Genomic DNA, 12,105 nt, shown 5'->3' on the forward strand with positions numbered 1-12,105 from the left:
AGCCAGGCCGGCCTGCGTGAGGCCCCGCTGGTGGACGTCCGCCTGGTGAGCGCCAAGACGGGCTTCGGGCTGGAGGGGCTGATCAGCCGGCTGCAGCGCTCCTGGAAGTGTGCCGGCGATGTCTACCTGCTGGGCGCCACCAACTCCGGCAAGTCGACGCTTTTCAACACCCTCCTGCTCTCCGACTACTGCAAGTCCCGTGCTCCCGACGCCGTGGACAGGGCCACCGTCTCCCCCTGGCCAGGTCAGGGGTGCTGATGCTCTTCCCATCGTGGCGGGTCACCTGTGGTGTTGGGCACTCAGAGACCAGCTAGCCGGGGGCCTCCTGCAGGGCCACGCTCGGCCATCTCTGGGGCGGGGGGCACCAGTCACCGAACAGGTGCCTGCCACCACCGAGCATCACCATTGTGGGCAGCGAGCTCCGGTGCTGTGCCGTGCTTTGAATCGTCACCGTCCTCAGGGTGGAAGGCATGTGCAGAGGATACTGTGTGTCTTGCAGCAGTAAGGGGGCTGGTAAAAACCAGAGCCAACCTGCTGTGCTCCCCTGGCAGTGGGGGCAGTACCCAATCTGCGTGCCTTGCCATCTCCCTGTCAATTAGGGGTGCCCTCCAGTCTAGAGAGGGACCAGGAGGTAGACAGGTGAGCACCTGTAAAAGAACCGTAGGCCAAACCAAGCTACCTGGATGTGGGACTTGCCTGGGGTATATTAAGTCAGTCTTGGCACCACTTGGTTTTGAGACCTGTTTCCTTAAACCATAGGTGAGAACAGATCTCAAGCAGGTAGATGCCTCCTTTCCACTACCGTGGCTGGGGAGACTAGTGCTTTATGGAAGCAGCTGTAGTTCCACCTCCAACTTTGTGTTACTCCAACCCAAAAGTTTGAGAAGCAAATTTTTTTTTTTTTTTCTTGTTCTGCAGAGCTTAAGTGTGCCTGGCAATCAGAGGCCCAAATGTACCTTCTGTTTTTTCCAGGAACAACACTGAACCTGTTGAAATTTCCGATTATTAATCCTACCTGTGACAGGATATTCCGAAGGCAGGAGAGGCTGAGAGAAGAAGCAACAAAAACAGAAGATCAGCTAAGCAGTGAAGAAAAAAAGTACCTTAATCAGCTTAAAAAGCAAGGTTACTTAGTGGGTGAGTATTGCCTGAGTAAAAGTATTGCCCCTCTGCCCCAGTGAAAATACTGCGTTACACAAGGGACTGTTAACTCCTTAATTTGCCATAGAATCCACTTGGTTTTGGCAAGTAATTGCTTCCCACCCTGAAAGAACTCATTTCTGTTTAATTGTGGGAAGAACATGTTGTCTGTAGTAGCAATAAAAAATTTCCAAATTTGTATTCAAGTTATTTTGACCAGTTTTTGTTCCCTAAGTAATGGGTGCAAGACCCCTAGCTCCTCTGTAAGTAGTGTCATTAGTATTTCTTTTGAGTACTTTTCAGCGGTTGTAGTAGCATTGCAGTGCACCTCCCATCAGCATTGCTAACCTAGTTCAGATAGCTTAGCAGTTTACTATGATAATACATAATAGGCCATCTATCATTCCCAAAGAAAGAAAACAAGTTTCATTTTTAAATAATCACGTTTTCGCTGCAGGCCATAGTGGTTGTACGCCATTTTGGTATGTATCCAAAAGAGGGTCTTGGCAGAAGATAGCTCTGATTTTTCGAATAGTTTTGTGTTTGACAGTCTAAGGCACTGAAAAAAGACGGCAGCCTGCGTTACTGTAAACCAGAAATAATGGAGTGTGTGTGATCTGGTCTCTGCTAAGATTTTGGGGCTTGAGGAGTGCTAAGCAAGAATTGTAGAAGGGATTTCTTAGCATCTTGGCTTTTGAACACACAAATTTCTACTCACATAGCATCTTTATCACCTTTATATTACTGATGTGCATCTCTTTTAAGCAAAGGAAGGGACAGATGTCCAATCGAAGGAAAGGCAAGTTAATAAATTAATTACCAGGAAACCTTTCATTTTAATTCAGGAAGAGTTGGAAGAACATTTCAACGGCAGAAGTCTAGCCCTGTGGTTGACTTTGACCCTGACATGCTCTCCTACAGCATAGATGAAGATCCCAGACATTCCCCTAAGAAGCGTGAGGAAAGGGAGGAGTTCACCTACAATGAAGTGAAGGATGCTCGCTGGTGTTTTGACACTCCAGGGATTGTAAAGGAAAACTGCGTAAGTACTCTGTGGTGCTGTGTTTCGGCATGACAGGGTTTGGGAGGATTGTTCTGCCTTAGCTGTGCATGTGGGAGAGTATTTTTGCTGCAGTCCTGGGGTTAGGATTCTTTTGGTTTAGGCAATTGTGTTGAAATGTGGTTTGTATTTACTTGGGATGGGTTCATTGTGTTAACGCTGTTTCTTTTCTGAATAGTGCATACTGTGATCTTTGCAAAGGAATTGTGTGGCCACATCATCAGACTTGCTTAACATGTAAATGAAGGGAAGTAAGTGACAGGGCTGTAAGCAGGTTTATACCAGCATCACCCAATGAAGCTTGCACTTTTTTAGCTCAACCAGCCTACTGAAGAAGGTGGAGCTTAGAAGGATAACCAGTGTTGTGTGACTGAGCCAAGTCTTGGAGAAAGCATTCTCCTGAAGCTACCAGGATCTGCAGTGTTCCTGTTAATAGTGCCAATGCGTCAGGCCTACCTCAATGTTTCAGTGGAGCAGTGGCTCTGAAGCCAGTGCTGATGTAGTGTACACATCCAAAAAAGTAATGTTTTGATTTTTGATGGCTTTCATATATCTGCGGAGCTGCATGTCACCTTTTTGGGAAAGTTAAAAAGTACAAGGAGATAGGAAAGTTCTGAAGAGAAGGAAGTGCAAGAATTGTACTGAGACTGCACAGCTCAAGTGCAGATACTGCTTTCATAAACACTAGAAAACTACTGGTTTTCTAGTAGATGTGTTTGCCACATCCAATAGCTGGTTCATGTCCAGTGTAAAGACAGCCATCAGCTTAGAGACCTAGTTTGGTAACTGGAGATTGGATGTGTTCGTCCTGTCTTCTGGAGCTGAATAAGTATGGAAATAAGTGGGCTTTCCTGCATCCAGAAGTACTTGCTGCCGTTTATGATTTTGATTATCATTGCTGTGCCTTTGGAGAGCTACATGCCAAGTTTCAAATCAAATTTTGTTTCTGCAGTCAGTGTTTGATCTGGCTGGAGGACAAGCATATGGTCTATGTGGCAGATTTTGGCAGGGGAGATTTCTAGTGATGAGCAGGTTTGGGTTTTGTTTTTTATTTTGGAAGAAGAGGGAAGGAAGGTGGCTGTTGGCATATGATGCAATGACATTTTTGTTCTTACTCCTTGGAGGTTTATTTTTAGCTCCTTCCTCAGGACTCCTTCCAAAGCCAAACTTCTTGAAAGCCTAGAAAATTATTACTGATAACTCTCAAATTTTGGTTTAAGCATTGTCAAACACATCAGAAAACCTGCAGCCAGCAGGGCAAATCCTCCTCATCTTTTAGAATCGGGGTTGAAGGCTGCCCTGACTTTCAAGCTAAAGATTATCTGCGTGTGAACATAGGAAGAGCATTCGTGGTTCTGGCTGCACCACAACCCTTGTTATGTTTAATGCTGAATTGAGATTAATCGTCATGGCCAGACTGCTACAAACTTATATTTGCATGACTATGGCGTGGGGGGGGGCACAGCTGGAAGCATTTCCTCAGTGAGTTCCCTGTGTTTAGGAAAGAGACGCCATCAACCTAGAGAGTAGTCGTTCCCTTCAAGGCACTGCTTCCTGAACTTCTGTGCCTGGACATTGTTTCATAGCTGCATTTGAACGGTGCTTCTTTAGGAAGCGATCAGACTGCTGTGGCTGCAGCACTGCTGGTTAAGTCGCTGGCTTTTCAGTAGACTTTGGGGTGGATCATTTTACTGAAACAAGTTAGCACCTAAACAGATGAGCCAGTTAAGCCAGGAGATGGAAGGGAAGAGGGAGGAGAGGAATACAAGCAGCAGGAGCATTTGGGAGCCCTTGCAGATGGGAGAGCTTGTTTCACTGTGCCCGGGGTAGGGATCCACACTGTGGGGCAAGCTGGTCATGCTGCAGTTTTAGTTGTTTCACAGTCTGATCCAGCACTTTTCTCTCAGTGAGATATTTGAGACTAGCTTTGCTGTTAGTATTGATTTGGCACTTTGTGTCACTGCCTAAGTGGATTAACCCAAATGTCATAGCCGAAGGTGGTCTCCGGTTCATGGCACATGGCTGCACTCATGTTAAAGCACAGTAAATCCTATAAATCTTGCATGAGCTTGTTCCAGCCAGACCCAGGATTCACAAATCCGTGGTCCAACAGGCTGCTGGCAGCTGTTTTACTTTGCTATGAACCCTGCATTGCCATGGAGATAGGTGACATCCCTACCTCCTCCTGATTCTCACTTACTGTGTGGACCAGAACTGTTCTGTTAGATGTCATACTGCTCTACTTGATCTTTTTCCTCTAGTAATATAATACCAATATTAATTTCATTGTCTCCATTGAAACATCTGGAATGAGATGTAACAGTGCAATTTATTTTGCAGGTTTTAAATCTCCTGACAGAGAAAGAAGTAAAGCTGGTTTTGCCAACGCATGCCATCGTTCCACGGACCTTCATTCTCAAGCCAGGAATGGTCTTGTTTTTAGCAGCCTTGGGACGTGTAGACTACTTACAGGTAAGGGAAGAAAGGATTTTGGGAGCAGCTGCTTCATCTCTTGTTATAGTACCAGACAGTAAAAGGCTTTCTGGGTAGCTTTCCCAGACACTTTCTGTGCTGTTTTTGAAATGATGAATCTGTTAATAAAGCACTGCATAAAGTCAAAATGCCTTTGGATGGAGAGTTGGAGTTGAAAGGTTTGATACTTGTTACCAGCGTGCAACATTTTATATTTTATAATGATAAGTGCTTTTGAATGCTGACAAATGCCTTCAGTGTGATGTACTTCCCAACTTCCCATAACATACAAAGTCACAAGGTAGGGAGGGAGGGAAGAAGGAAAGTACCAGAATTAACTGGGAAAATAGGTAGTTTTCCTCATTTCTGAGTTTTGTGAATGCTGTCTGCCAAGAGAGAAAAGCATGGGTGTTTTTATTTCCTGACTCAGACCTCTCTGAAGAATTTGTCTAAGGAAGCAATTAAATGTACATGTATTTTAGTTTCTGTAAAAATGTTTTTAAAAGGTGCTGTGTCGTCTGTGTCCCGTCCTCCCCCAGCCTGTTTCTTCCATTTGTTAGAAATCTCATGCTATACACCTTTATGGAGTTGTGTGGAGCTGATCTCCCATGATGTTTCCTCTGGAAGGGGTGGTTCCTTCCAGATAGGAGTCTAGCACTAACGATAATGCCTTTCTCAGTAGTTTCCCCCATTTTGGGAAGGGCATGTGTATACGGCTATTCCTTTGTTTCAGTCAGCTTTCTAAGATCACCATAAAAGTCTTGACTTTGTACTGTGCTGAAGACACTCTTGACCTGCTGAAGAAAACCAGAAACGTGAAGGGAACAGGGTTCTGTAAGTAATAGTGTACCAGGGTGGCAGGAAAGTTCTGTCATAGTTAAGGTGAGAATCCAGAACCCCAGACCAAAAGCCAGCTTTGCAGTACGAAGGAATAATTCCTCACTCAGGAAAAAAATGCTGTTTGTGAGGAGAGCGACCCAGCAGAAAAAAACCTGTCTTTACCCATACTGTCTTGGGCAAAGCTCTCAGAAAAGAACTAGGCATGTTGGTTGGGCGCTCTCAGGAACTTGAGAAAAAACCTGGATTTGCATGCCAGACAAAGTAGGACAGAGATAGAGGTGGTAACATCTTGCTGGCAGTAAACACCCTCTGCAGAAACACTGAGCACCAACGAGGCCTCTCATGTGATGAAGAGGATAGGGCAGGCAGTCTGGCCACAGGGCTGCCCGAGGCATTGTTTTGTCATGAGGGATGATTTTTATTGTTGGGAGTTGTGGAGAATGTGGGTGATGTTGGCAGCCTGTGGAGCCTGAGGTCAGGGTAAAAGTGTCACACCACCTCTCGATGAGAGAGGATCAGGCTCAGAAACGTGTCTGGTGCAGCAGGGCTGGCAGTTAGGCTTCGTGCTGTAAGCCTGTTCTCCGTGTAGTGGTGCTCCTAGCACGCTTAGCTGTGCACACGTAGGGCCCCAGAAATTCTCAGTATCTTTCTCAATGCATTGCTGTATGAGTCTTCATCTTCCAGAGACCTTGAAGGAAGACAGTTGCGCTCAGACCATGACAGAGGAGCCCCTGCCTCAGAATAGATCTGTGAGGAGCTTAGAGGAATTGCTGCACTTGGGTTTCCTTATTTCAGGCTGCTGGCAGAGTTTGTAGAGGTCTTTCGCCTCTGTAACTTTGTTTGCTTTGAGTGCAAAAGTTATGAGAGTCCCTGCTGAAATTGCTCCACGTTCAGTCTTTGCATAGCTTGAGAGCAGCTTGGAACCAAGCATGGTTCGATGAGAGATGCATGTTAGAAATATGAAGTGATAGGAGAAGAAGCACCAGACACACGTCCATCACCTCAAATGCTAAATAACCACACTGAGTTTGTTCTTGGGAATTATACTTAAGCAAAGATATCTCTTGGAGGAGACATCAGTCAAGAGGTTTTCAACATGCAGGAAAGAAATGGAGCAGGAGAGAACAATTCAGGGCTGCTTTTCTGTTATCACAAGTAACATCCTCCTCTTGTTAATGTGTTTCAGGGAGAAAAGCCTGCCTGGTTTTCTGTTGTGGCTTCTAACCTGTTGCCAGTCCGCATTTCTACCCTGAGTAACGCAGATGCCATCTACGAGAAGCATGCTGGTCAGGAGTTACTAAAGGTAAGAGGAGGTGCTGTCATGGGCTCTTGGTTGCAGACAGGCAGGCTGCCCTGCCTGGGGAAGCGCACTGGCTGGGGCACAGTTGACAGGGACAACCAGCACATGTCAGGAGTTTGGGACTTCTGCAGTGGGAGAGTGGAGATCTGTGGCGTGGAACGGTCTTGCACAGACTGCGTGGCTGCAGCTGCATTAGGAGAGAGCGCTGAGGATGATGCGTTTCAGCAGAGCTTCTGTTTCTAGTGTTCAGGCTGAAAAGATGATTTGCAGTGCTCTGCTCTCTGATGCTTGGCTTTTCTTGAACAGCTTTAAAGTGCAGGCAGCAATGGGGTTATTTTCCATGGCAAACTTCAGACTGGGGTTTCAGAACAGATTGCAGTTGAAAAATGTACCTTTCTTATTCTTTCCGGATCCTCTGCACATCCCTGCATATTTTGGTGGTCTGACTTTTTCCTTGGTATTGCCACGCACTGTGTAGCACTTGCAGATTGATGGGGAACAGGGTGAGCTGTCCTTGTCCTGGCAGCTCCATTCCTGCGCACATCAAGAACAAGTGCTATCACTCACATGAAGGTGGCTGGCTTGAGCCACCAGCTAGGTCCTGTAGTGGGCACTGCATCTTTGCTCACCCCTCAATGATCTTCCACTGGGTTGCTCCCGATGTGATCCTGATTCTGTTCTTGGCAAACCTGAAATAACTCTTGTAGGGTATTCAAGCCAGCTCTTATTTGGGTAACAACAGTCTAATATCTTTATTCCCACATATGCCATGATGTTATGTTTTGAGAAAGCCACAACAATTTCTTGTCCTTTAGACACTTATTCTCTCAGCCAATGAGCCCTCCCCACCTGGGAAGGGGAATCAGGGAAAACAAGGAAACCTGAGGGTTGAAATATAGACAGATGTAATAGAATAAGAGTAGATAATTAACATTACTAACACTACAGAACCAATATTGATACTGATACCAATACAAAATATACAAGGATTATACTCAGACAATTCTATCAGTAGGAAGCTGTGCCCTCCCAGCAGTGGGCAGCAAATGTCGGACACTGCGAGCTCTACAGCTTTGGGAAGAAGGGAAGGGCTCAGGGGTCCGGCACTGGGGCAAGAAGTTCTTAGGATTGTAGTCATCCAGGGAGAGAGAGAACTTCTCAGCAAACTTTCTAATCTATATTGAATGTGATGTTCATAGTATGAAATAATCCTGTTGGCCACTTGGGTCAAGTGCCTGGGTCTCGGTCCTCCTCGTCCCTGCACCTGGTGAGCTTGAAAACACTGAGACCTTGAAACCCACACACCATCACTAGCTATAAAGTAAATATTTTCACAGATTCAGACACTAGAGTCTTCTAAAAGTGCACTTTTCCCAAGCGTTAGAAGAGAAATTAGTCCTGTGTTGCTCAAACCAGGACACACAGCCAGTTTAAGGTAGGAGTGCTGAAGCATCTCTTGACTGTTAAATTTTTTTTCTCCGTGTTTTGATGTTAGGTTCCTATGGGTGGGGAAGAGCGAATGAAAGAGTTCCCCCCGCTTGTCCCTCAGGACATTACACTCAAAGGAATTGGTACCACTGAGGCAGTTGCAGATATCAAGCTTTCCTCCGCAGGTAATTCAATATTTCTTCATTAGTTTGCTTTGCAGGGTGTGCACCCTAGAAACATTGATGGAAAGAGGCCTCTGAAGGGATGAAGCTGTATTTCCTGCTCAGAGCAGGACTGTCACCAACACAAAATTGGGGCAGCCGTGACTTTGTCCAGCTGAGGCTTGGCAACCTCCAAGAATGGAGATTGACAACCATGCTTGTACAGGATGACCACACCGGAATATTTTATGCTCTGGCTGCCATACAAGTTCCACAGCATCAGGAATGGCTGTGACATTGTCTGCTGTCCAGGTGAGAGAAGAATGGCCATGGATTGGAAAGCTTTATTATTGTGGTTTTAGTAGTCCATACCCTCTCTCTGAAGTTCACCAGGAAAGCGCTGTGTCTGAGGAGAGCAAGATGTGGATTTAGGTGCTGCCTTCCATTGGGAAAGGGCTGGATATTACCTTTGAGCTTGGCTTCTCAAAGAAATCACACCTGGGTAGCTCAGGTTCTCAGCCAACACAGGAGGCACTGAGTTTGCGTCAGAAGCCTCATTCTGATACTAGTGGCTCATCTTACTGAGTGTCTGTATTTTATTTTTTTTTGGCTGTGCAGGCTGGGTGGCAGTGACAGCTCACGAGGGAGAGAAATTGCTGCTCCGAGCCTATACTCCCAAGGGTACCGCGTTGGTGGTGCGGGAGCCTCCCCTTTTGCCGTACATCAGTACCATCAGAGGGGCCCGGATCGCAGGCACTGCTGCCTACAGGACCAAAAAGCCTCCTTCCCTGGTGGAAAACCTGAAAACCACGGGGAAGAGATAGCACTTCACATCCTCTGAGCAAGGCAGAAGACAGAACAGCCTCTGGAGAAACTTGTTGCGGATTGACATTTGGGAGAGCTTGGACTCCTTTTTAAAAGCAAACGGGCATGTTTTCGAAAGCAGGCTGAGGGGGAAGTAAAGCGCCTGATTCTGTACTCCACAAGCCCTGATCCAGCTGCTGAACTGCAGGCATTTTGAATGAGCTGAGTCACTGGTACCTTGCTGTGAGAGGTGAAACAGCGTCTCCCTGGCTCCTGCCAGTATCTACGAACAAATTCCTTTACGTGTTCCCTCTTGAAATACAGGATGAAAACTCACCTGCCTGCCCTGGGCTGGCTTTGCTGCTTATAGAGTAGGTCTTCTCTTGCAGACATGCTCCCACGGGTCAGAAACCATCACCTTGTTCTTGGAGGCTTTATGGTGTCTCCGGAGTTAAAGGAGGTGGGAGGGAGTGGGGAGGAGCAGGGAATGCTCCAGTGTGGGTATGACCCTCCTAGTGGCTGATAGTAATTCAACAACACCGACCAAAAATCAGGTCCTTTCAGTCCTTCAAAATCTGAGGCAGGTGAGGGAGTGCAACACCCTGATTTTGAACACAGGAAAGGTGAATTAATGAAAAGTAGGTCCGTTCGTATGCCTGAAGAGGAAATTTTTGCAACGTGCTGCTTCGGTTTGGTTTCTGTAGCTTGTGTAAAAGTTTCTGAAACTGAGGGCGTAGAATAAAACTTTTTCAAAGGCACTTACTCCTTTGTATCCTTTTCAAGTCGCTGACAACACGCTCTTGTGTGGGCATAAGCATCCTGCTAACTACGCAAAAGCTCCAGCAGGAAGTCTCGTGTTAGAGGAAACTGTATCATGCCAGGTCTGACAGCCAAAGAGAGGCGAAGCTGCTGCAACTCTGTCCTGCCAGGTCCTACCTCTAGTGAGGCTGAAGATACATTCCCAGTAGGCGCAGACCACGCATATGTGCCACATACGTACGCGTCTGGTCGCACAGATCACAGACAGACACACAGTACTTGGGAACACAGACGGCACCAGCAGCCTGTGTGCACACATGCCCACACGTGGTAGATCCCTCCAGCTGCTGGGCTCGGAAACTCAATCTGCCCAGAAACTGCTGGTTCCTGCGTGCCAGCCTCCCTCTTGCTGGCACCTGGAGATGTGGGCCCCTGAAGCTCCACGCCAGTCACCAGTACAGACAGCCTGGCACACAGACATACAACTGGCCAGGACTGCGCTGGTGCCGCAGATGAGATTCCTTCCCCAAGACGAAGACTTACTTTTCGCTCCTGGACAGAGGGGCTGATGGCTCTGCAAACACAGCCCTTGAAAGGGCTCCAGACACTGTGTTCATTCCTCAGGAGTCCTTCAGTTTGTTTTCTCTGTGCCTCTGTGCAGCTCTAGGCTTGTGCAGGTGGGCCTTTGATGGGCTGATAGCCCTGATGATGGGCCTGGGAGTAGACTGGTGGGGCATTATTTGGGCTCCCCATCCCACCACTGTCTGTGTTCTCCTTTCTGGGTGCAGAGCCTGGGCTGGAGAAGTTCCTTTAGTCTGGATGATGCTTAAAGATGCCTGTTCACCGACCTGCGCTGCAGCTATGTTGAGACAGCTCAACGGGGCCAGCCTGCAGAAACTTGGCACCAGCTCCATCTTGCTGCCTAAAATGACATTTCCAGCCAGAGAAAGCAGACATGGAAAAAGGCGCGTAACTCTCAGCTAAACTGAGAAGCAGGAAAAGGGTCTGGCTGTGGTCTGTTCAAACTAGCTTGACAAATCCAAACCAGGCATCCCCTATAACATTCCTGCACCACTGTACATCTGGGAAAGACACAACATGAAAGGCAAACAGCTGCGCATGCAGGAGGAGTGACTGGAAGACCTGCCTCTGTTACAGCGGTGGTCTTCAGCCGAAGCGGTGGATGTGAAAAATAGCAGCCAAGGCAAGTGATTGGTGTAGGACCCCCCCTGTTTTTTGGGGAAAAAAGCCTTTTCATGAGGCTGGGTGGGTTCAGGGGGTGCCGGAGGTATATCCAGGAGAAAAGGCTTGCTGCCAACATGGGGAGATGCGGGGAGGAGGCGTGCACGGCTCCCGTGCCCAGCATCCTTTCGTGGCCAACCCTAACGTGCAGCTGGTGAGCTGGGGCAGAGCTGGGACTTGGCGTTGGGCAGGTGTTGAAGGGCTTTTGCAAAAGCTGCACTGCGCCATGAGAGCGGTGGCCAGCTACCGACAGCCCCAGCTGGGAACAAAAATGGGTCCTCCAGACAGATGCTAAACCTCAGCAGGTAGGAGGTTGTAATGTGGAAGCAATTAGTGCCTCAATGAAAGCATAGACACGTCTTTTATGAGCTCCCAGGTCTGAATTACACCGGAGCTGAAGACCTGCTTGGAAATGCTTTTCAAAGGCAGGGTTCATGTCTGGTTTATGCCAAGGCAGCCTAAAAGGTAAGACAGTTTCTACCGTGCCTGTGGACAACGGCTCATTTCATTTTAGAACAGGAGCCAAAAGCAAAGGTGGTTTGAGTCCGTGCGCAAAACAGACGTAAGGAGAGGGCTCGGAAGGTCCAACCCCCTGGGAAGGTCTGCTCTTCCCCCAGCGTGCACTGGCAGGGTGCAACCACTTATAGCTGCTCCAGAAGAGCGTAATCAGCAGAACCACTCAATTTGTTGGAGAATTGCACAAAAAAAACCCCAGCTGACGGCTTAGGATGAGGTGGTTAAAATAGAGGTAAAACCCTCCGGAAGGACAGCTTTGCAGGTCTAACAGCTCAAGCTGGCTGGCAGTGCCTTCGAGCCGGTGGGGAGGGGGTGGGTTGCAGGACCCGGCGGTGGTTGTGTCCCTGGTGGGGGGTGACCCCCCGCTTCCCCGCCAAGCGGGG

At 47.8% G+C, this 12,105-nt stretch overlaps 1 protein-coding gene across 1 annotated transcript; it reads left to right on the top strand.

The window, feature by feature from the left end:
- NOA1 (nitric oxide associated 1) lies at nucleotides 1-9,242 on the top strand (the record flags this gene model as incomplete). Its single annotated transcript, XM_009893749.1, has 7 exons — nucleotides 1-244; nucleotides 973-1,137; nucleotides 1,986-2,182; nucleotides 4,541-4,672; nucleotides 6,699-6,815; nucleotides 8,308-8,425; nucleotides 9,020-9,242. Coding segments are annotated over 7 exons (1,179 nt in total), but the record flags the coding sequence as incomplete, so codon positions are not given.
- Between the last annotated feature and the right edge of the window lie 2,863 nt (nucleotides 9,243-12,105).

The sequence above is a fragment of the Charadrius vociferus genome, unplaced genomic scaffold (assembly GCF_000708025.1).
Source record: "Charadrius vociferus isolate BGI_N301 unplaced genomic scaffold, ASM70802v2 scaffold59, whole genome shotgun sequence".
Classification (NCBI taxonomy): Eukaryota; Metazoa; Chordata; class Aves; order Charadriiformes; family Charadriidae; genus Charadrius; species Charadrius vociferus.